The 25,368-nt window shown below is 37.5% G+C and overlaps 1 protein-coding gene across 1 annotated transcript in view; it reads right to left on the bottom strand.

Moving 5' to 3' along the window:
• Positions 1 to 17,950, bottom strand: part of PAFAH1B1 (platelet-activating factor acetylhydrolase 1b, regulatory subunit 1 (45kDa)) — a 22,680-nt gene extending 4,730 nt beyond the window's left edge. The window contains exons 1-10 of the mRNA XM_009579689.1: positions 17,897 to 17,950; positions 15,695 to 15,906; positions 13,049 to 13,133; positions 9,667 to 9,741; positions 8,424 to 8,630; positions 6,269 to 6,437; positions 3,892 to 3,994; positions 2,800 to 3,028; positions 1,198 to 1,299; positions 383 to 539 (exon numbers count right to left, since the gene is read on the bottom strand). Coding sequence (XP_009577984.1) covers positions 383 to 539; positions 1,198 to 1,299; positions 2,800 to 3,028; positions 3,892 to 3,994; positions 6,269 to 6,437; positions 8,424 to 8,630; positions 9,667 to 9,741; positions 13,049 to 13,133; positions 15,695 to 15,726 — 1,159 coding nt within the window. The 5' untranslated portion in view covers positions 15,727 to 15,906; positions 17,897 to 17,950. The remainder of the gene's footprint in view (positions 1 to 382; positions 540 to 1,197; positions 1,300 to 2,799; positions 3,029 to 3,891; positions 3,995 to 6,268; positions 6,438 to 8,423; positions 8,631 to 9,666; positions 9,742 to 13,048; positions 13,134 to 15,694; positions 15,907 to 17,896) is intronic.
• Between the last annotated feature and the right edge of the window lie 7,418 nt (positions 17,951 to 25,368).

The following is a 25,368-nucleotide window of genomic DNA, read 5'->3' as shown; positions in this document are numbered from 1 at the left end:
CAGGAATCCAAAGTATATTTTTTCTGACCATTTTGCTTCCCCCTACCTCTCCTCTTTTTTTTTTTTTTTTTTTTTTGCTGGGCAAGCATTTCCAATACAGCACTCCCCAAATGCCTACACACTCAGTGGTGAAAGGTTCCAGAACACCCTGGCAGTTAACATCTTTATCCAGTGTGCAACACTGGCAACAGAAGTGGAAAAATCCAGCACACTCGAAATTCATAGCTGTCCTTATTTGATTAAAATACACATAGCACAAAACTTCACTGGAATCCAAAGCATGAATGTCTAGCCTGGTGCTCAACTTCAGCTGGTGAAGATGTAGAAAAATCTGTATCTCTGGCTCTGTACTTTGCAGTAAGCACTGTAGAACAATACATACCCAAAGAGGTAACAAAGTGTTCGTGCGCATTGAGGGTTTTCATGCATCGTTTGTTCTTGAAGTCCCAGACACGTAGAGTCTTGTCATCAGCACAGCTCAAAATAAATTTTCCCCCAGAATGGAACAGCACGCCACGTACCCAGTTATCATGGCCCACCTTGTGCATAAGGAGAAATCAGTGCATAAGGAGGTGCATGTTTTAAGGATAAACATTCTACAATTTGTGCTACGGCAAACTGAGTGAGTCCTTGCCCTGTTGCTGCAAGGATAGCATTTAGCTTTCTAAAACCTGTTAGAACTCAAAAGTTTATCTTCAGTTTCTATTATTACATCTGTATCAGCACTACCAACAATGTGAGTTCCTGTCCTTGACGGCAAACAAACAGAAGTCCTCATGTGAGCTGCACTGATTCTGCTCCCCACCCCCAGCACCAACATCCAGTCCAGCCTGAATACAGACTGGAAAACAGCAGTCCATAGCCTGCGGGAAGACCAACACATTGAAAGAACATGACATTTCACAGAACACAAAATTCAAATGATTGTCAGCATTTCTGTAGACAAACCAAGCCACTCATCACAAACTACACCACAGTACTCCTGAATTTATACTATGTATTTTGAGATTCTTAGTATTTCTTAGCAACAACAAGATCTAAAACATAGAAGCCATTAAAACTGTATACTTCCAGTGTTTGTCTTATTTCAATAACTCTGGCTTCTCTTGAAAACATAAACACGTAAGATAATTCATTCCATTATAACTGGTTTTACATATGCAGCTATGACCACCAGAAAAACACCAGTGAACTTACAAGTGTCATAAGGCACATGCCAGTGCTAATGTCCCACATCTTAATGGTTTTGTCTCTGGATCCAGACAGCAGAAAAGGCCCAGGCTTGCCACTCTTCTTAGTCTACAGAAAATGATGTTTTAAGTTATGGAATATATGGGGCTGGGGGGAAAAGAGGAGGGAGGAAGCAGATCCCTTCTGAGTGCTATTTCTTAGTAGCAAAATTAGACCTTATGACAGCTTACAGCTAATAAACACACAATGCCAAAGCAAAGAGTCACAGGCATTTTGTTACTAATACTAGGAGAAATAAACAAAAACATGAAAGGAATTAAAAAATCTGTTAAAAGAAATGGTTGTATGTCCTGCTGATGCACGAAGCCAAACAATACTTTGAATCCACACTTGCCTACTGCAAGACATCCTCTTTTAATAGTAGACACAGTTCAAGTAGACTCAGACATCTCAGGACAAAAGAGCATGAAGTTCAGACGTACCTTTGTGTTCTCATTCTTCATAAAAAGTAATGAAGCAAGTTTAAGAATCATTGAAAAGTTCCTACTCTGAACTTATTTCTTTTTATAATCATGCAAAGTATGAAAGAAAGACTTAGTTCTCAGAACTTGAAATGTTTCAACTGTGAAGTTAACATTAACTCGCTGCTTGTTCAAAGCTAAGTACTGTGATGTACATAGTTGATCAGACCAGCAGAGGGCAGGGGAGACACCACTTCAGATAGTTACCACTGCAAGAGGAAGTGAACATTTGGAATTTAGTTTTAATTACTTTTAATTAAAAGATTATAAGGTTCTTTTAAGGATGCAAGTAAAATTTGACTGAAATAATCTGTAAAATCCATCACTAGACAAGTCCCTGTCTTCACTGTATCTACTTTTCCCCTTGGGTATTTGCGTCCTTTTTGCGGAAGAGGGCAAGGCAGAAATGCTTGGGGGTTTTTTAACTAGAAATTGGAGTTAACTTCTAGTTCATTTCTTCTACACTTTGTCACTCTTAAAGGGAAATTTTTGCTGACCTTTAGTAAGCCTTTCTTGAAGATTTAGTAACCGAACCAGAGAAGATTTATCTGTGATCACACAAATGGGGATTTATTTTTGTTGAAGAATGCTTTCTCGTACCGCTAACTTTGTACACTAGGACACGGACTAGGTCAGAGCTTAATTCCAGTGCAACACACCCAAGGCAGCTTCATTTCTGCATTCCTGACTCACTACTTCCCTCCACACCTTTCAACTGCTGGGCATCCTTATAATTTTCATGTTATGACAGATAAGCTACCTTTCACATTTCTTTGCTGAAATATGTGAAAGTAGTCCCACTCTCAACCTTCTCAGAAATAGAGCATCTCTCCAAAGTTCACTTTCATTAGTGCAAAGGTAGGGTACTACTGTTAAAAAACACAAAAGCATGGATCCTGTGAAGCCAAGATGGGGGATTAACAGTTCACCAAGTATACTCAGCAAAAAATACTCATACACCTGCTATATCTGCCCAGCACTTTGAGAAGAAAGCTTAGTTGTTCTAAATACTGTCCAGTAAGTTCTATATAAAGCATAGTCAAAAATTTTACTGTATGTGCTTATTTATTAGCATTGGAAACATTACCTCTGATCCCGTAGCTTCTGATATAGTGGAGTACGAGCTCTCGGGAGCCCAGGAAATGCATTCTACCACGTGCTCATGTTCTCGGAGCTCAGCTTTGCATTCCTTTGTCGCTACCACCCAAACACGCACTGTCTGGTCATTAGAACAACTGGCAATTAAGGTGCCATCCTGGTTAGGCCGCACCATGCGCACCCATTCTCTGTGACCTGTGAAAGTCTTCACACAGTAACTATTCAAAAAAGAGAAATACAGCATGACTCAATTAACATTGCAATAAAACCATTACACATGCCTTTGCAATTTAAGGACGCCTGACCTACTCTTAGAAGTTAAGATAAAATATTTTAGCATGCACGTGTCCATCCTGGATGATGATGTACAAGGCCATAAAACAGTTCATGGATAGGAAGTTGACATGAGAAAGAAGTGACAGCTAATAACTGACAAATCCTCATTAAGGTAGAAAGCAGGAAGCTTGGGGAAAAAATGAAGTTGACGTGACAGCTTGCATTAAATAGGTATTTTAAGAACTAGTAGAGATTTACAGGTCATTCAGATAGCCTTCACCTACGACTTTAGCAAATGGATGGATTAAAGAGACAACTGATGAATGAAACAGTAAGACCGAAAAAAACCAACAACAAACAAAAAACCCCACAACCAAAAAAAAAAACCAACCAAAACAAAAAACTCCAAACAACAAAAAACAACAAACAAACAAACAAAACGCCCAACAAAAAAACAAAAGCAGAGACATCCTGATCTGTGTCAGGAAAGGTAATAGATTTCTCCTCCCTCCTCTCATGCTTCCTTTAAACTTGTGGTTAACCACTGAATTTATATTCCTACCTGGTCCTGAGTTCTACCCTCATAGCTTCCAGAAAGATAAAGCCAGTTAGTTTTAATTAGTCACTACTAAAACCTAAAACCCTGTGCTTAATGATTTAAGGCAGAATCCTTAAGTGAATTACTCTAAAGGGCAAAATATCACACCTCAATTCAAATAATGTTTGCTTACATTCAAGATTTATGTGGCCCATTTCCTATAAACAGTGGTTTATGGTTGTTTTGTTTAGCCAGAAGTGCACTTACCCTGTCTGGACTTCCCACATTTTGATAGTTTTATCCCTTGAGGCAGAAACTATATGATCTCCATTGGGCATGATGGCTACTGAAGAAACATTATGATCATGACCTAAAAACAAAATCAAACCTTTATTAAGTGGTACTGTCATAGTTTTTACAGGGCACACAGGACTTGCTATTCATTTACTTTGGGCAAGTAGCTACAGCAGTAGTGCATGTTTTATGGAATAATCTTTACACGTAAACTTGAGGTTTTATTTATATTTTTAGAAATCACACAGTCCAGACATTGAGCATCTTTCAAAATTGTTTCAAAAATTTCTTCAAGATGTTTTAAAACCAGACACTCACCATTGCAAGCAACACTTCTACACAGTTACAAAAGCTGGTAGTTTAGAAGACAGAGCTGCTACAGTGACTATCTTTAAAATTATCAGTTAGATCTGATTACAGTATGCTGATGCACTATGCAGAAGATGTTTAAAAGGAGAACAGGTCTTCAGTGAGAGGCATGCCAAGCTCCACTGCAGAAGCTTAATGCTAGAAGACTGAGTGTTTCCAGACATCTGATATTAGATTTTAATAGAACACTGTACTGCATTGATTCAAGAACCAAGTAAGAACCAACTGTATATACGTGACAGCAACTTCTACTACTGTTGAGAGGAAGATGATCAATCAAGTCAGGAAAAAGCATCCGGATCATTTCCTTAACGCAAACTCCTTATGACCTCGTGTATGTGGTTTCAGCTCTTGACATTACTCATCCCACAAGCAATGGGACATAACACATATAGGGAGATAACACACTCTGTAAAGACTATTCATTTCCAGTATTACAAAAAATTAGAACTTAAACTTCCCGAAGTGGCAAACATTAGAATTAACTGTTTTGAAATTTTAGTATTATCCAGGACAAGCTGTTGGGTAGGTTTTTTTGACAAGTCCAGTGTACAAGCTTGACTGTAACAGTTTGTATATAATTCATGCACTTGTCTTACTTTAAGCCCTGCAATTGTCCCTACTTAAATTATCGGGATTAGAAAAGAATCTTCTGAGATCAGTAGTTTAGAGTATATATAATTTCTCAACAGATTAGAGGCATTAAACAGCCTCCTTTTTTTCCACCTGGAGATCTGATGTTCTTTTTTCCAAAAAGTTATAGCCATTAAGTTCACTAGTAAGTTGCTTTTTTTCTTTTATTGGCAGCTACATTGCATCTTGCAAGCCACGTACCTACGATGTACAACTTCACAATTTTCATTTCCATTTTTTCCACTAAGAACTCAGGGCCCCTGGTGAACACCTACTAAAAAGCAATCACACCAGTGATCCAAGTATCTGAGGTGGCAGAGAATACTAGTTTCAGTGCAAGTATTATACTTTATAACTCCTCACTGAAAAGATTATTTCTTTCTTTTTACCTGAAATTGAGTTGAAGGGATGTAACTGGCAACACACCTGAAACTAGTTCACCCACATTCACATTACAACATCCAGTTCATAAAAATACACATAGTGCATGTGTGTTCGTATAGAAATCTTTAAAGACAAAAAAAAAATCCCTGTAGCACTACTTTATTTTCTTGCTATCAGCCAGCTGCAACATCTGTTCTTCATCTACAATAGTGTTCTGTGGTGTTTAAAGAACTGTATGCACAAAAGTCAACAGGTTTCCGTTTTCTTTGGTGTATGTGTGTGTGCATGTGTATGTTTATTTTCGTAAATCTCAAACATTCTCTATTCTTACTCACCACTTCTACAAGAAGATACTAAAAGCAAGACAAGCAGAGTATAAAAACGCTTTTACATCAAAACTGTAAAATAAATAGTTGCTGTCAGTATGAGAATCTTATAGTTGTGGTTGTTTCACTCTCCCATTTTTCCCTATGGCTTTTGAGCCTAATGCAAAGGGCATGTTCATTTGAAATCAGACAAACATGAAAGTCAGAAGACTGCAGAGTATATACTGAACACCTTTCTCACTAATTGCTTCCTCTCTGAAGCAGTACATCAGGGAAATAGAGGCGTGAAGAAGGTAATTTTTTACCTATTTGAAGGCACAGTTTTATTGTCTAGTAAGCATTTAAGTTTTAGCGCCAAACCCCTCCTAACTGCCATTTGATTTCAACATCATTATGGGATGCTTCCCACAGCATCATGCATAGCAGATCTGAGATGCTATTTCATTCCATAGACACTAAACATATACCTTATTTACAGAGCACTCAAAGCATCAAAATATCCCCCCTCTTTCTTTTGGACAATACTCTGGTTTATAACCCCTTTCCACATCAGCAGTTTTCCTGGATTAAAAAACAAAACAAAACAAACCCCAACACTCTTCACTTTACAGACTAAATCAATTCCTTTTATACCTTACCATGCATAGTTCTGATGCACTCAAAGCCCTGGAAATCCCATAGCTTAATGGTCATATCAGCAGAACAGGAGGCCAATAGTTTGCCAGTGTGGTCAAAGGAAATATCTTGCACAGAGTCTGTATGCCCCTTAAGGGTTCGTTCAAAGTCTCCTGTCTCATAATCCCACACCTGACAAGTGAACAGAAAATCCGTTAACAGCAATCTATTACTCTTTGTATTCTCCAGCCTTACATTTGCACTCTGCAGGTCAGTCTGGCACCTTATTCAATAATTAATTGTGCAAGAGAAAGTAAGACAGCCCTAAAAAGCATAACAGCATAGAAGAATAAGCATTATTTTTATATGATTTTGTTACTTATAAATTAACTGAATTCATGCATCTTGAAAACTGTTTTTCAGCTAACTTAAAGCATTATAAACACAGCAGGAAAATAAGTTCTATTGTATCTAAAAGTCTTAACGCCCAATATCATTAAAAATAAAGAAGATCAATTTAGAAAACATTGGACAGAACAAATCCACTTTGTACAGATTGTTTTCCGCCATCCCTTTCTATGCTAGTTCCCTATCTCCAGCAATACAGCCCATTTTCAGCTGGTGGGGAAAGCATCACCTTTAACAATGCTCCCCACCCTTTCCCAAGCTTTACTGTGGCTCCAGAATTTACTTGCTGCTTCAGAACCAAATAGCAAATATTCTGCATACCAAAGAGCAATATTCAGAAAGCGTTGGTTTAGGGATGGTAATCCAAACCACTCTGAAGAGTTTGATATGCACGCATTTGTAGATTACAGAATTTGTCAGAGATTAAATAAATGTTTGCAGTTAATAACTGCAAGATAGCATGAAGTCCCCATTCTCACCTCCTAATTAAGTCAGTCTTCTATCATCTAACTGCAAACAAAAGCCTTTGAAACAAAACAAGCTCCTACAGATTTTATCGTGTCACTCTCAAGCACAAAATTAGACATTTCATTTTAAATTATATCCTAAACAAAAAAAACCCCCACACAACTACAAAAAAAACCCCACCAAAACACACTCAACAACTAAAAGAATCCATCATCCCAATAGACTGCCATCATTGGGAATGCAACAGTCAGAAATTAAGCTATACAGCTTGACTTTTAAGAATAATGAAATTCATCCAGTGTATCCATAAGAGGGAGCAAAACCAAAGCTAATTAGGTTCCTCTGTAACATCTAACAAACACAGAGCTGTCACTGTTTCAGCTGGCCCTGTCTGCTTGAAGAAAAAAAACACCGGTCCTCTATTTTCAAGTCTGCTGCAGAAACAAGAATAGGTTAAAGCTTTTCATGAACTAGATATGGCTGACTTTTTATTTTAATCTTCTCCAACAGGTAGCCACTATTGCATTTTTAAGCATGTTGCTTAATATGCTACTCAGCGTTTTTCAGAACAGCACTTTTCCAAACAGTTTTCAAACCAGCACAGAAGAGAACAATGAGGAGTATGCTTTATCGGGATAATTCCCTTATATTGTGACATTCAAACAACAAAATGCACAATCGTCTTTATTGGATGCTAAAATGAGAAACTACTTGTCTGCTACAACATATCTCTTCATGCCACTGTACACGGCAATAAAGGCCTATGAAGACCATTTAAACTTACTAAGTGTCACAGGGACTTCATGGGACTTGCATGTCCCATTTAGAATAAATGGGAAGAACTAATTTTCAGTTAAGAATACAGATACATAACCACTTTAACTCAGCTTTAAAAATAACCACTTCAGATGACTTGAGGCAGCTGTCTTCCTCCCTCTCATCACATCACTACTCTATCACTATGCCACTCCTCCTCTACTGAGCAGTCAAAATGCATTCTTCCCCCACCAATACCTTTAACTATTTCTCCAGTCTCTAAATCCACATTTGCTTAATTATTTTTAGCTCAAGTCAAAGGATAGTAAAATATTCTTCAAGATATTAATTGGACCAGCATAAAACTAAAATTTGTAGATTACACAGGACATCATACTCGAAAGAACTGTCCCTACTGAAGCTAAAGCAGAATCTGAAACAAAACAATCTTCCATCAGTACAACACACATCCAGCTTGAAGTACTGATGTTACATATTTCACATCCTCCGACTTGCTTAATTTAATTTTCTGTAGCAAACACATACCTTTATTGTGGCATCCTCTGAAGCAGAGACCATAACACTGAAAACTGGATGGAAAATTACTCGAGTGACAGGACTTCTATGTCCACTCAACGCATACTTCTCTGGAGGACGAGGAATCCACTCTTTAGGGTCTCGTTTCTGACCAAGAGGTCCACCTGATGTAAATTCTTCCTTAGCTTCATTCAGCTTCGACTCTAATTCCATTACCTAAGTTTATGAATTTTAAAGAGACCACTCATTTCTAGTTTTATACCAAGATTCACCTTCACTCATTAATCCAAATACCAACTGGCTCCCAAACTCACAGTAAAGCAAAGATTACATGGATCCAAACTGATTACCAACATTCAATAGTGTTGGTATTTCCAAAAAACCAAACCTAAATTAATCATTTACCATTTATTCTTCAATAATTTAATCATTAATCATTTATCCTTCTCCAACTTCCCAAATATTTTGACAGGAAAAAAAAAAGTTCTACAAAATCACGTTCACTCAACTACAGTACAAACATGTTTGAGCTACTATTTTGACAAACTATTGAAGAAGGTTGTGTTAACAAAAAAGAATGCTACTACTGCAATAACTTTCCGTATCCCTGAGATGGCATGCATGTTAACCAGCAGCAGAGAAACTGAAGGTGTAATAAAACCCTAAATATATTACCCTTTACAACAGACAGGTCTTTATTGTTAGCACACTGTAATTTTTTTTTTTTTTTTTCTTAAAAGCTTTCAATACACTCTAGATCCATTGGAGCATTACTAAAAAGAGTTTTGTACTGTCCACTTGCAGTAGAATCACTTGCTCTAATGCACTGGAGTTAATGGTTTCTTCCCTTTAACGTAATGGCCAACTGGCAGCACAGGTTTTTACCTTCTTTCTAAACCCATTAAGCCTTCTGGAGACAGCTATTCAATCTTTCCACTCACAAACTGCCTTAAGGCACCTCTTTCATTTCCAGCTTCAGAAATTGCACATGCAATCCATAAACTGAAGTCAAGAAATTTTTATAAAGAAAGCAAGAGGATGTCTCTGCTAGCACTGAGACAGACAAAACGTTTTCTACAACATGGATTTAGCTATTTTCCCTACTCAAGTCCTCAAAATTCATTTTTGAGGCATCATTTTCTAAACCTTGCAGTTGTCTGACAAGGAAAATCCGTAACATTCTGTTCAGTGATGAATGTTTGATTTCAGTCATAACTTTTTATACAAGTAAATCCATCAGATCTCTACTTACCTTCTTTTGTAATCTTATAACAGATGTCCATTTTTTTTCCAGAAGTCCAGCATACTTCTTATCTAACTCTTCATTCTGAGGAGGAGAAGCATTTAAATAAATTAATAAATTCTAGTTCTAAAACATGTAGAAGTGTTTCTTCAAAGGCAACATAAACAGCTCATTTTAATACAATCTCTTGACCATAGAAAGAGGAATTCAAGCAAAAGATTATAATCAGTTTTACTAGTTAAACAGAACAACCATGCTTCAAATTTTAATAGCTACAATTTACATACATAGAAAAGAAGAAAACATTTTAAAATCTAATTTTTAATTAAAAATACTGCAGCAGTAGAGATTAATGATGCTAGATTCTGCAAATAAAATCCTAAAACTAGGGCTAAACTTTAACCTGTGCTGTTTTCTATCTTCATTACTTGAAAGCTTTTTAAGTGCTCTGCATCCGAGAATGTTGTGTCGTATTTTGTTACGGGATTTTCCCCATCCCTCTGCCCAGCTAACTCTTATAAAAAACAGCAGCAGACAGCATGCATTGACTGCAAGGACCAAGATATATAGAACTGGTAATTAGTTTCTCAAAGATAGCCTCCTTTTTCATATCCACCAACTAGAGCATTAGGAACTAATGAACTCCTACCTTCAGAGTTAAGACTGTGCTAGCACTATTTCTTGTTAGCACAAGGCATTTTTTCTCTCAGGGAAGCACGCGCTGTTTGAAAGTGGCAGCCAGCTATCAGAGTAGGATTACATATACTCCATCTCACTTGAAAACCAGTTAGCCCAAACTAACTCTGATTTTTTTTTTTTTTTTAAAAACTTGATTATAGTTAACCTCAAAATTACCACCATAATATTGCATTATTTTGTGCTACCTTCTCAGAGACAAGCTTTAAGTACACTCTCCCTGCATCTTTACTTCAGTAACTGAAGCAGAAAGATTACTACACCTGCCCTACTGAACACAACCTCAGCTACTGGACAAATCAATGCTGATTTTGCAACTCTAATGAAACTTTAATGAAGAATAATTTTTTTCGACTAATTATTTTTCTCCTTTGGGCTCTAAGGAATAACTGAGGAGTAACAATGAACAGCTGATGTTACTGTAAAAGCCAGAGGATTACTCTTCTTTTTTTTTATCTCCCACCTATTAACACAAGAAAGAGGAAGAAAAGCAACACAGAAAAACAACATCAGAGGCACAGAAGGGTAATTAAATGTTGCACACTTTCTTTCCATGTACAAAATTACAATCTCATACTAGAATAATTCTAAATTAGACAGAGAATAACAAAGGCATGGGGAAAATAGCAATGCCATAGCTTACTCCATAAAAGCTCTGAGGACTGGCTACCTTGGTCAGAGACCAGATATTAACCTACTACTTCAGGAGCATTTGTAAAAGCTGGAGTTATCTGCAGGAATAATCAATACAAAAAATGAAATCCCTCTTTGTAGAGCTACACTTGAATCCTTCCAATTTACGGAAATAATTTCTGCCTTTAACTTTTTTTTTCCTCATTTTAGTATAGCCCCAACCAATTCAGATTTTCTTGCAAGAAAGTCATGTGGAACTTTTAGCAACTGCATTTTCTATTTCCCTCAGGACTATCTAGCCTATTTAGGTCGCCTTTTTAACCTTTGGGAAGAGAAGACTTAATTAGGTTGATAGATAAGGCAGATAAGGGAATGGTATTAGGATTTTCAATTTTAAGTATGGTATTCCAATTTGTCATTTCTACTTATTTATTAGATACTGGAAGCAGATTGGAGAAATTAAAAACTTCAACCGAGCATTTTGGAAAAAGAACAATGCAAGATTTATAATAGAGAAAAGGCAAGGATTTATCAAAAGTCAGCACACAGAAGTTTACTACTCGATCCAAGTGTCTCCAGAGAAACTTAAACTCAGACGAAATGCACACCTCCTATGCTAATAAGTGGACAGTTTAAAAATGATACCAAGAATCATCTGTTAGAAATGCAAATCAAAAGAATTAAGTTGCAAGAAGTGACTGGTCTAAGTCACTAGCATCCGTACAGTCTAACAAAATAGACTTGCTTACCAGAGCTAATCAACTTATATTAACCATTTAGGCTTGCCTGCCTACTATATGGTTAACCAACTGGTACGCAACAGTTTCAGGCAATGATTTAACTACTGACCCAATTTCAATCACAAAACAGACTTCCACCATTTGCTCTGTATGATAAAGGAGAGGACAAAAGCAATCCTGTTTTGTCTTCCTGTTTCTTAAACATTGCCATGTGAAGCCAGCCTCCAAAGCTGCATAGTCTTATACCATTTCAAATCTGGTTACAAGAGAACAGTCTCCAGTTTTCTGATTTTGTATTGCAGAAAGTTTATGCTTTTATGCAGAATTCCATGATAAGAATAAGCACAGTTAAGGAAATGAGTTACAGGGAGGGGGGGCGGGACACAACAGCAGGAAACAGAAATTAAATGTGTTAAAATTAGACACATTTTTCTGAATATTAAGCACAGAATAGTTCAGATTGGAAAGGACATCCTGAGATCACTAAGTCCTAACTCCCTGCTCAAAGCAAGGTCAGATGGAGCAGACTGCCCAGGACTGTGTCCAGTGAGGTTTTGAATATCTGTAGGGACAGAGATGCCACAACCTCTCTGGGCAACCTATTCCAGTGTTCAAGCACGCTCACAGTGAAGAGAAAAAAAAAAAAGTTTTATATTAAGTTCAGATGGAATTTCCTGTGTTACTAGCAGCACTAAGACTCTAGCTCTGTCATCTTCACACACTCCCATCAGATATTTATACCCAACGATTAAGATCCCACTAAGCCTCCTCTTCTCCAGGCTAAACAGTGCCAGCTCTCTCAGCCTCTCCCCCTACGAGAGATGCTCTAGTCCTATATGGCGTTGCTGGAGCGAGTCCAATGAAGGGCCATGTCTTTTTTTTTTTTCTTAATACCATCTTCTATCACTTTCTTATACATTAACATTGCCTTTTGTTAGCTTTGTTTTCTAGCACCTTTCATCTTGAAGTATCTAGGCCCTCTCAGGACTTGGATCCCTAAAAGGTCATTACAGGAAAAACTCAGCATTATATAGATGAGTGGTAGCTAGACCAAAAAAAAAAAAAAAAAAGATTAAAAATATGCCTAAGTCATTAGTTGAAGATGAAGGTAAGAGTTTTGCTCAGAAATTGCCAATTCATCCAATGATTATTTTTTAATTTTATGGCAAGGCAATAAACTGTTTGAGTTTATCACCTCCAGTTCTGAAACTGCATGAGCTAATAGGTAGATAATAGATGTACATGTTCAGAATGGATGCAAATGCCATAAAATTATAAACTCTTTACTTAAAATATAGATGAAGAATCTTGTTTGAACTCACCACATCTAACTCAGCTTCCTTTTTAAAAACCGAATATGCCTCTTCATAGCCATTAGAACGAAGGTAATCTGCTATTGCTCGATTTCTAAAAAACAGAGAACAGTATCTTCAGCCACAATTCTGAATAACAGAGTAGAAGAATTGGTTCAGACTTTTTTATTTTTAAAAAAGCATAATCAGCATCTAAGTCTTCAACGCAGTACAACACCTACAATTATTAGGTTTGTTAAAAGCCCAAGCAAATTTTATAAATACATTTGGCAAACAGATTTTGCTTCAAGATGTCAATAGCAGGATACACTTTTTATTTTAGGTTTTGTGAAGAGTTTGGTTGTTTTTTTTTTTTCTTTTAAGTTATCAAACATTGGAGTAGCACACATATACTTATCAATCTGTATCGTACATGAAACCCATAGCAGATACAAAAGCGACAACCACATCTACATATTAAAGTTGTGGCTTTATCTTTGAAGGAAAACTATTTTGGGTAGAACACTTTAGGGTACAAAATTTTATTTTAGTTAAACTTGAATAAAATGTTCAGTTTAAGAGAACAAGTCTTAGCTTTGTTTTTCAGAATGATACAGTAACTTTTAGTTAGATTACAGGAGGGGATACTGCCTGTACAGTGCTTCAAATTTTACATTATTCTTCAAAATATTCTGCACTTTGACACAAGACAATTACCAAATTAATCTGTCTTGAACCTCTCAAGATAGCATGCATTTGTTTTGGACCTACTCATAAAATTTCAGTATTATTCTAAGACTTCAACAAGCAGTCAGTACCTTTTGTTTAAGAGAACAAGACTACGGAAACCCTGCATTTTCAAAATTTACTTCAAATGGATAAATATTTTCAAGTTACACAACAAAAAAAGTTTGTTTAAGAGAAGTAAGCTCAATGTTCTAAACAGACTTAAAGGTAAAATTACTTTCCATTATTTTATCAGCCTCCAGAAGGAAGCCTAGTTTTGTTTTCTTACTATCACTTACTTTCTTGGGAAGGGATATGTCTGTATATACATACATATATGGGGAGGGGGGAAGAGACATACACATACTAAAATATTTAAGTAAACTGATACACAGATGCTTTTTAAAAACAAAAATCAGAAGGTGATCTACAGAAGGCATTCAAGAGAAAATTAATACCCTTTGGTAGCTGAAGAAAGAAGCAATAGTGACTTTTCAGAAAAAAACAAATTTTTTTCAGAACAAAAAGAATTTGCTTTTCACATGAAAATTCTTCCTGTGGCTTTTATCACATTATTCTTTCCTACCTTTTACATGTATTAATCTCTCCTCAGACATTCAACTCTAAATATAACTCTGCATTCAAGCAGGAACTTCAGATTTCTCCCCATAAACAACATATGCTAAAACAAAGTATTGCCTCCTCATCAGACCTCTAAAGTAAATCCTAAGTCTCTGGTCATTTCCATTCATAACAGTTCATTACTTCCATGTCCCCATTAACGCATGTACTCTTTGAAGTTTTTGCCAGAAAAAAACTTCAGAGAATTACTGGGGGGGGAGGGAAAGAAAAAAAGAAAAAAAAAAAGAAAAAAAAATTGTAATCCTGAATGTGTTTAAACCCCCGAGCTTCTCCAAATCTAACGAACAGTTGTAAAAATCAAAATTTAAGTAGAGCAACTGTATTTAATATATGAAAAGAAAAAGTAAAACGCATACGACATTTAATATAAAGGGGATTGAATCATTATGGAAAAGTGAAGAAGCTGTATTAAAAAACAAACAAAAAAACCCCCCAAAACCCCCAAACCAGAGAGCTTACCATGGACAAGCAAGCTCTTGGTCCATACTTTTAAAAGGAGTAAAAAAAAAAAATCAAAACCAGACCACAAACTCTATATAAGCTTATGAAACTGGGTATCACGCAAGAGACTGCCATCCTGATGGCTACCCAGCACTTGCTCTATCATGATTTATTACAGAAGAGAAAGCAAACTAAGACATGGAACTTGATGGCCTATTCCTAGCCTTAAAATCTGGAAGGAATTCCATATCTTAAATTGAATTAAAGTGGGGGTTTTTGGTGGGGTTTTTTTTTTGTGGAGTGGGTTTTTTATTTTTTTGTTTGGTTTTTTGGTTGCCTTTTTTTTTCTTTAGATAGACCCTTCATTTTAAATACCATTTAAGAGTCAAAGAAACACTGTAATCACAATGTAGCACATTCTGATCAGATCCTTATCTACACTCGGGAGTAAAATAACAAAAAAGTGTCCGAATTTACTCAAGATAAAAGTAGAATTCACAAATCAGTTCGGAGCATATATTGCAGTGTGCTTGCAGCTTACTGTAACTCTTTAATAACTTTGTGACTGAAGTCACAAAACAAAACAAAATAGAGGATAATAAATTATAGCAAATTTAGGAATCAATTTTTTATGCCATTAATAACTTTGACATTTTATTTTCACCATTTCAGAATTCTATTATCAAATACCAGTGGTTCTATCAAAAATAAGAGTACAGAGATCTAAAGCATAATACATGGTATTTCATCAGCATTTCAGCAGAGCCATTTCAGCATTTACAGAGTGTAAAATCTATTTGGACACAAAAGTTAATATTTAAAGTTTAATAAAAACGCAACACAAACTTAGAAATACCCATTCCTTACAGTTCATCTCGTTGCCTTTGTGACAGCACCATTGTGGCTGTGATGTCAGATTAACGTGATTCAGCAGTGGCTGCCTCCTCAAGATCTAAAGTCTTAGGAACCCTGGATCCACAATTCAGTCTGCCACTGAGTGGCTTAAATCAAAAATATTTTTCCAGACGTGAAATCCAATAGAAAATCCGGAGGCATTCAACACAGAAGATTCAATCCATCTAGAAGGCAGAGAAAGAGACACCATTAATTTTCTTTAAACAAGCATTCAGTCACTCTGGACTGACATGAAGATTCCTATACTCAGATTGCAACACCACTCTGGACAGAACAAGCTGACTAAAATTGTAAATGAAATTTTATTTTGCTCATCTGGATTATGCCCGTATAGCACATCTCCAACCTGGACTGAGAAGCCTGGAGAGACTTGTACACTTTCTTTATTCCCCATCTTCCCACGATTATTGCTTCAAGAAACAGGGAGCTGAGGGAGACATCTTCAGTCACAGCCCAGTTCTAGTTTGTAGGCAACTCCATCATATATTCTTGTGATGAAAAGAACTTAGGCCTACTGTAAACAGCCTACTGTTTGCTCTCACTACTCCTATCAAAAAGGTACGCGCCAAAATCCTCTATCCTTATGCTGAATTTTTCATCTTCTGTAGATTTATCTCTTCATCAAACTAAACCCAGCAAGGTTCATTCAGTTAATTTTCAACCACGCTAGAGATCAGCTAACACTCTCCTTCCCATATCTTTCAAGCTTTGGGGGAGAGTTAAGGAAAGAAGAGAACATTCCAGAAAAGGACTATGGAAGACACGATGGCACGCTTCAGGCCATAACCAACTTCGGGCATCAAGGCACACCCAGTTTGTCACTGTAGCTCACTCATGGCACTATATTAGGCAGTCCTCTAGGATTTACCCAAACAGCATCTTTAAAGACCACAGCTATAATTCAGCTCGTGAACTTTACAGGCAGATTATTACACAATTATATTAGACAAGTTACTTTTTCTATTCTAGTAACACTATCTGAAGAAGTTCCAAAGAACCACGTTCTAAAGGACAATACTTGCCTTCTTTTCAGTTGTGTTAACACAGTTCACCCACAGTTAATCTTTTATCTCACCCATATTTGGGGTACAGCAAATTTTTAAACAGATCTTCAATCTTATCAGAGTAGCACAATTACCATGGTGCAAAGTTGTCACAAGCCTGTTATTTCAGCTGGGTTCAGACAGTGACTCGATCACTACACATCTGACAATGCAAGCTAATTCAGAATATAGGTGAAATCTGACGTATTCAAGATAGCGTTCGGTTCAGCCAGAATTATGCCTTTCACAAATTACTTCCTCCCCTCCATTTAATATCTTCTTATGCCGTAACATGAACTTCAGTGTTCTTAGCATACAATCTACTTCAACTGGACAGTTTTAATCTTAGTCAAGGTCACGTCACCAAAATCATTTTAGCAGCATTGCCTTTCGACTTTTGCACTGCAGGTACTCTTTTGTAAGCAACTTGATTATGAAAAATGCTGAAGTTAGCACTTCTTGCATACCTGACAAGAGTCTGTATATAACACATGATTTACTCAAGTGTTAAGCAAGTTTGAACAACCAGCTTTTAGCAACGAGATAAACTGAACATGACAATACCCAAAGACTGAGGAAACAGTAGCTGGGTTTGTAAACTTTCTACCAAGTACTTCAGGAAACGTGTTCCCACTGCCTCTCTCCTACTGTTTCTCCACTAGACATACAGGTAACACAAGGTTCACTATAAAAGTTGGGTAACAATTTTGGTAAGGAGCTTGCTTTAAACCAAAGCCTTTCTTATATGGAAAAAATTAAAGAAAATACTAAGCTCATATCATTAATGTCTACTTATCCATCACAGGGGATCAGCAGCTTGTTTCTAAACCTATCTAGGCTCTGCTGTCTGCTTCAAAATAAGCTTAAGCTGCAAGTTGCTTGTATTTCACTCTGCTGGTGGATTTTCCACGTCAAATGCTGTACACCATAATACTGCACTGCAAGCTGTTTAGGACAGAAGCACTCTAAACAGGCAAGACATTATTTAATTAGTTTGACCTCTTCCCTAATAGCTGTTTCAGAAACAATTCAGCTGCAAACTGATAGCACAGGCTGCATCCTTTCAGAAAACAGAAGCAAACATTTCACTTATTCTTGTCCCATACCTCGCCTTCTGACAGGTAAAGAGACAACTGGTTTTCAATAAATGCATCTTGTTCACTACACAGTAGGAGTATCGCATACAAATTAATGGAAATTCAGTTAATATAAAAAAATAATCCATTGAAATGATCAGAAGTGCCCTCTAGAGGGCAATGCTGCTATAAATTTAAGTACTGAAAAATAGAGGCTTACAATGGCTGGATCTCTGCACTTCAGTATGAACATAGCAACGCTTTCAGTAGCGATAAACATTGTGGAGAAGAACAAAATAAGGCACTACTTTACACACAGAAGCACTGTTCAAAGCACTGAATAGCAGAACACAAAGATATAAACTTCCAAAATCTGCTTGTAGTACTACCATGGTAAAAATCACAGTATTAAAACCAGAAGGTGGCTTTTGTGTTATGAACTACCACTAAGCAGTGAATGCCTTGTAAATCCAGCATTGGTGCAATAACTTCAGTAAAAAGCATACTCCAATATTTTGTCAGTTTTGCCAGTGCATCTAGGAGATGCAACTATAGCGCTTGCCCAAAAATAACAGCAACTGTGTTTATAAGGCAATCCTTGACATGTCATCTAGTTAGAAAGGCATTTTTTCCCCCTCAAATGTAAAGTCACCCCAAACTTATTCTCCTGTATTCCCAACACTTAGCAACACCTGGCCTGCTCCATCACTCTAACTCTGAACTGTTATTCAGAAACTGATCCTAGTACTAGATAAATTTCAACAGCTACAGGGCAAAGCAGTATTTCTGCTATTGGCAAATTACAGCTGACCCACAGCAAGTTACCAATCAACTGATCTACAATATCTCGCTTCTCTGAAAAGTGTCTGTTCCAAGCACCCTTCTCAGTATTCCTGACTTTTTAACTACAAAAGCACCTGAATATAAGGCAAAGTATTTTTAGAGCAGCTTCCTTCATATACACCCTTTAACAAAAGACAAAACAAAAAGAACGAAAACAAACAGACCAAAAAAAAGACAAAAACCCACAAACAAACAAGCAAGAATGTCCAAAAGCAAAAAGCCAAAAAGGACCCAATTTTAATTATACTTCTGTGTCACTTTTAGAAACAACAGAGAATGGATGAATATTGTCCAAGTGCATTGCCTTTTGTTTAGCTAGAGAAGGCTTTGTGACATACAAAACTCAGTGGAGCAAGACTAACCAGTCCTCCTCCATTGCCTATCAAGGTTTATAGTCACCACTGCATTACACACACATCCGCAAACAACCTCAGTAATGAGAGGAAGCAAGTGTTCGAAGAGAACCATTGGGAAACAAAAACCCACAAAAAAAAAAAATCAACACCTGTTCATTGTATCTTGCCCAAAATCAGTCATTTTTAATATCAGCAGCTTACTGTGAATAAGGTGGTGCCAAGACAGAGCTAGATCTTTTTTGAAAGAAAAGATAGCTCTGTATGAAAATTTTAATTTACTCTGTGTAAAGTACAGAAAAGACTGAACCTAAATAGAGCCATCCATCGAGTAACAGCTACTAATTAAATGTAAAACAGGATGTGCCTTTTATTAACAGCCCCACTTACACTGCAGAAAGTTTTAGTTTCTAACTTAAGACCTATTTGATTCCATATCAATAGTCTGCATATATGAAAGCACTGAGTGGCAAACCTCTGCATATGTACAATCTTGCAAAAAAAGTGGGCTACAAGTGTTTTCAGCAAGATCAGTTGTCTTTGTAAGCATTCTAAAATTGGGAGCTAGACCTGGCTGAACGCTTAACACTGGAACAGGTATGACACATCCAATGTTTGCCTCTTACTCCTCCTCGCAGTACAGTATCTGCTCCGTTTTCTAGAATGTACAGGTACCTGGTGGGAGAAGAAACACAGACATCACCCACTGCAGTTTAGTAGATTACTTCTTTATGAAACAACCCAAACCATTCGAAAACTCTATGTAACATCCTCCTCAGCTCCATTAACAGCAGCATATCCTCAGCAGACAACTCCATCTCATCTCAACTGCTAACTTTTCCACTTAACTAAAGATCAACTTTTATACTTAGGACTGGTAGAAATGTCTGAGCAATAAGGATAAAAGAGCTAATTCAATCCTTAAGTGCTGTAGGACTGCAGTGGCATACTAAAGCATAATCTTTTAAAAATAAATAAAGACAGCCAAGAATCATCACAGGCCAGAATTTGCTTCCCTACAAAAGCTTCTAAAACATACAGAACTATTGATAAAGAACAACAAATAGGGCAGAAAAACCTGAAAAGCAGAATAATCCTTCCTTGTAAGAGAAGGTGGAAACAGCACAGTATAGGTTCTTCAGACTTTCTCAAAAAAAGAGTAGTGGAAGACCCTCCGTCTCTTCATACTTAAGAATCACCTCCCATCTTCCTAAACTGGGATTTAGAGATTCCTTAGCTTCACCACATACAGCCTTCTGCTGGAGCCAGCTGCACTCACCACAAGACTCACCCATACTACATTGAGGACTTACTCCTACTGAAATTGCTTTGAGGCTCAGAGATTCTGCCTGACATGCATTTAAAGATGGTCCCACCCTGATGGTGACTAAATACATACCTTTTGCAACTGGTTAGTGTCAAGGCACCCAGCTGAGTCTAACTTCACACTTCAAGTGGACATCATAGATCTGATATTGTATAGGAACAACCCTCTTCCTGAGGGTGACTAAGACATCCTAACAATTCAAAAGATAGTTTCTTCTTCCTGACTTTAAACATAGGTCCTTATACCAGTATGTATCAGTGTGGTTCAAGTGTTTCCTAGCTTACTGGAAAACTTCGCAATAACTTAACAAGACAGCTAACTATTCATAAGATGCACGATTAGAAAAATGAAACAGGCTCAGCTATATTTGTTAGGTCTTTGAGACAGCTATACAGCAGGTATTCAAAGCACAATAGCTAAACAGATACAGTCAAAGCAATAAGGTGCGGGGGGGGGGGGGAAATGACTTTCAGGCAAGAGACAGTCGGAATTCCCCTCAGTTCATGATACGTCATGCCAACAAATGATAAGCCTTGGCTCGTAGGTATTTCTATGATGGTGTTCATACTTGCTTCAGGGGACATTTAAATATTACTTTCCATAAGTATTCTCCAAATATAATTGAAAAACAGATTATGGAATCAAATTAACCCTTCAGCATTTTAGTCTCAACCTGCCAAAAATACCTGTTCATTTACCTAAACTAGCATCACGAAAGAGGAAAGTTACTGGAATTAAAATTCCTAAAACTGCCCATTCTGTACACATAAGAAAAAATAATCAAATTTAGTCCGTAAATTCCTTCAGAGTTCTGTGGTGGTGCATTTACCCCCCTCTTCTGGGCCGCTCTACGATCCCAGGGATTCCCGTTAGGCCTTGGCCTTTGTGTAATGAGTTGGGTGGTGAAGCATCCCTTGACTGTACCAGGAACTCTTGCATGGCTGAGGTAGGGAACGGCACTGACCATACCAGGAACTCCTGCTGCCTGACTAAGGTGGGCAACGATAGCGGGGATAATTCATCATCCCCTGACATCCTTATCTGAATCACAGCTCGAGTGGAACAGTACCATTGTTACTGGAATCTTGAGAATTCTAGTGACTACCAACTTGGACTGTGGCCAGGATGGAAGTTTACGGATGACTAAAGCCAATCATCTTGCGACCCTATAAACAGCGGTCCTAAGTGAGGCCCTTTGAGCTCTCCTGGACTGCAGCAGGCTGCGACCAACATCTCCTTCTGAGTGGGATGCCACTCAGAGCTCACAAACTGTCAAGTTTGCAATATTCGGAGGACCATCATGGCAAGCTGACAATGGGACCTGGGCTGAAACCCTTCACTCCTTGAGGCTCAACCCCTCACCCGTTGAGAAATGCTGAGACATTTGACACGAATATTTCACTGAACTCGAGGGGAATTTTTAACAGGTATACCTTTGAATATTTATCTATCTTTGTGTCTGTGTGCATAGATGGAGATACCCAATAGCAAGAATAGTATATTACCATCTTGAATCTGTAATTAAGTCTAGTAAATTCTATTAACTTACTTTGTAAATGTTAAATTAGCCAATGATTAAGCGTTGCTAAAATCTTGTGATCCACCTTAAAACTGTGAATGTACCTTAGACAGCTGCTAGACACATATAATCCCTTAAACATAAACCGTTAACAAAGTCTGGGACTAGGAGTGGATCCAGCTGCACCTAAGCTCCATCAGGAGTTTAGAAAGCAAGGGGGTCTACTCTAAATCTTGTGACTCAACGGGAGGATTTCCCTACTCTTTGTATTTCTTCCATTAGACATAAACCTTTGTCCAAGTCTGAGACTAAGATTGGACCTAGCCGCACCTAAGCTCCATCAGGGGTTTACAAAGCAAGGGGGTCTTCTCTGAACCTTGTGACTCAACAGGAGGGTCTCCCTTACCCTTTTGTGTCTTCAGTCTCTATATAAATCATTCTAGCTCGATTCTAACTTGATTTTTCCTTTATATATTTCATCCGTGTAGTAAGTGGTAAGAGTGAACCTTGCCATAGAACTTTGTTAAGTCGCACTTTTATAAATTTCTATTAAAACCACTTTTTGCTAATACCTTTGATGGTGATTCTTTAAGCACCCTCTAAACCACTCATTCGTGACAAGTTCATTACATTTTGCTTATCAGAGTACACTGGATGCTAAACAGTACTAAAATTTGGTTTGCATACATATGTCTGGTAAAGACACTGTGCCCTGAATTTGACATTTAGCTTTTATCTATTTCAGGCTGATCATCTACTTTGCAAAGCTACAATGAGACTAAACAGAAGTTTTCAAACACACTTGAAGACAGATGTTTTTAAAATCAAAACCAGCCTGTTTTCTTAGTTTTAACTACTAAAATAGTGGACTTTTGGACTTAATCCTTGACTTATTGATTATTGCTGTTAATTACTGAATAGATACCCATAGATACCACAGCTCATCCAAATATTTTAGAGTAGGATGAAAGTTTTGTTATTTTTTTTCTGTTTCACCTACTTCTGGTTTACTACTGTTATGACTTTGTTTAGCAATTGTAATAACTCATTGCTACAGCTTTAATCAGAAGGTTTTATCTTATGTGGCGGGGTACCACTCAACTCTTTCCAAGTAACACACATACTGTACCATGACAAAATTGAAGCCATAAATACAGAGGTCAAAGAAACCATTAGCTACTAGTTATTAACTCATGATATAAATTATACCTTCAGTAAGATGCTACATTGGTCCCTGCAAGGTATTAGTTCAGACAAGGATTTAGCATCCCAGAAACAATGAGGACTTTTGTCCTTTAAACTGCCTTATGGGAATCACACCATAGGCAGGAACTGCACCGGGTGCTTTCCAGCTGCCAGCACACAACCACCAAGCTTATTAACTCCTCCACCGATGTTGCCATCAACAGGGTGTTTCACATTAAGTTCTTATGAAGCCCTTCCAAATCCAAGCATTTTCATAAATGTATCCTGAGATACCAAACTGTGCCATTGCAACCAACCTTATCATCTTCCTCAGTATTTTATTAGCAAGATCAGTTCAAGGTTCTCTATTGTCTTCCCTTTACTCCCATCGAGTGTGTCAAAAATACTGCTTATGGATCAACACCATAAACAAATCACTGAAATGGCTCAGCTGACTAACAATACCCATTTCTGCTCTTCAGAAAAAGTTATAGTAAAAACGACTCCCAATTGAGACATGATCCATCTAAATTGTAGTTAGCAAGTTAAACTATCACATATTTTATTAGAAACAACATATATACCAGTAAACATAAAATACATAAATGGGAAGTAACATTTGTCAAACTTATCTTTCATTCTGGACGTACACTTGCCTTGCTAGACTCAGTTGAGCATGCCTCTGTAGCGTGAGCAAGACGCAATCTAACATGCATGCGTGTCCTGGTTTCAGCTGGGCTAGAACTAATTTTCTTCCCAGTAGCTGGTATAGTGCTGTGTTTTGGATTTAGTATGAGAATAATGTTGATAACAAACTAATGTTTTAGTTGTTGCTAAGTGGTGTTTACACTAGTCAAGGACTTTTCAGCTTCCCATGCTCTGCCAGGTGCACAAGAAGCTGGGAGGGGGCACAACCAAACAGCTGATCCAAACTGGCCAAAGGGATATTCCATACCATATGACATCATGCTCAGTATATAAACTGGGGGGAGTTGGCCAGGGGGTGTGATCATTGCTAGGGACTCACTGGGCATCAGCTGGTGGGCAGTGAGCAGTTGCATCACTTGGTTTTTTTCCTGGGTTTTTTTTCTCTCTCTCGTTGTTTTCATCTTCATTACAATTTATTGTTATTATTATTATTGTTATTTCATTATTTCATGTATTAAACTATTCTTATCTCAACCCATGAGTTTTCTTACTTCTGCCCTTCCGATTCTCTCCCCCATTCCACCGGGGAGGGTGGGCGAGCGGCTGCCTGGTGCTTAGTTGCCGATTGGGGTTAAGCCAGTTGAGCATGCCTCTGTAGCATAAGCGAGATCCAATCTAACATGCATGCGTTAGGATCAGTGCTCTCCTTTCACTGTGAGTGACTATGCTACACAGCAAAACCATCTGTATCAGTGCCTTGTTGACTGGCAGTGCTCTGCTACCATAAGCAGTAAGGTTTAAGAAAATCTACAGAAATAACAAATAGTGACATACAGACAGAGAGCAGAAAGTTATTCCAAGTTCATCGTGAACCAGTATTCCTCGCAGACATTTGTAGGTTCTAACCAGATTTTTAAAGTCACCTCAATAAAACTGTAAATAGTAACGTAGAGAAAGATGTATAACATTATAAGGCCTTTACAAGTTTCAGAAGTTCAGTTTTACAGGCTTCTTTCACGGCGTAAGTTATTCTGATTACTTAGGCCACGGCTCCTGTCATCAAGAAAATCCTCACCAGCACCACAATGAAAGATGGTCTCACCCACTGGGACTCCAGGCTCAAAATCTTTATCATTCTGGTAATTTAAGTCTGCAAGCCTACAGAAATATTTGCTTACTAGCTACTACAAAAAACAGCCAATCAGCCTTAATATGTTCTTAAGTATTTTTCCTATCTGCCATAATTCCCACAGGCACATTTGTCCCTCCTGTATTTTACGTTTTCTCTCTTAACTTTTGAATTTTTATGAGTTAAACCAAGAAAATGAGTTTCAACATCATTCCTTGGTTCACAACATCAGCAGCAGCAACAAACATTTAAATACATCAGCACCACCCCAAGTTCACCCTGCTGCTGTCTAGCAACCTAACAACCTCTGCTGACCAATCTGTTCTTGCAGATCTTGGAATACATGGTTCATACCTCCTCCAGGAACTTAAAAATAAATTAAATTTCTGCAGTTTTAATGACCATTGCTTAGGCTCCATAAACAGTCTTCCCCACAAAAACACAAGCTAGATACACTAAACACGTAACTGTAGCTCATTATATCCAAAATTAGAAGAGATGGC

The sequence above is a fragment of the Fulmarus glacialis genome, unplaced genomic scaffold, assembly GCF_000690835.1.
Source record: "Fulmarus glacialis isolate BGI_N327 unplaced genomic scaffold, ASM69083v1 scaffold10206, whole genome shotgun sequence".
Taxonomy (NCBI): Eukaryota; Metazoa; Chordata; class Aves; order Procellariiformes; family Procellariidae; genus Fulmarus; species Fulmarus glacialis.
This window is presented reverse-complemented; position numbering and strand designations above follow the sequence as displayed.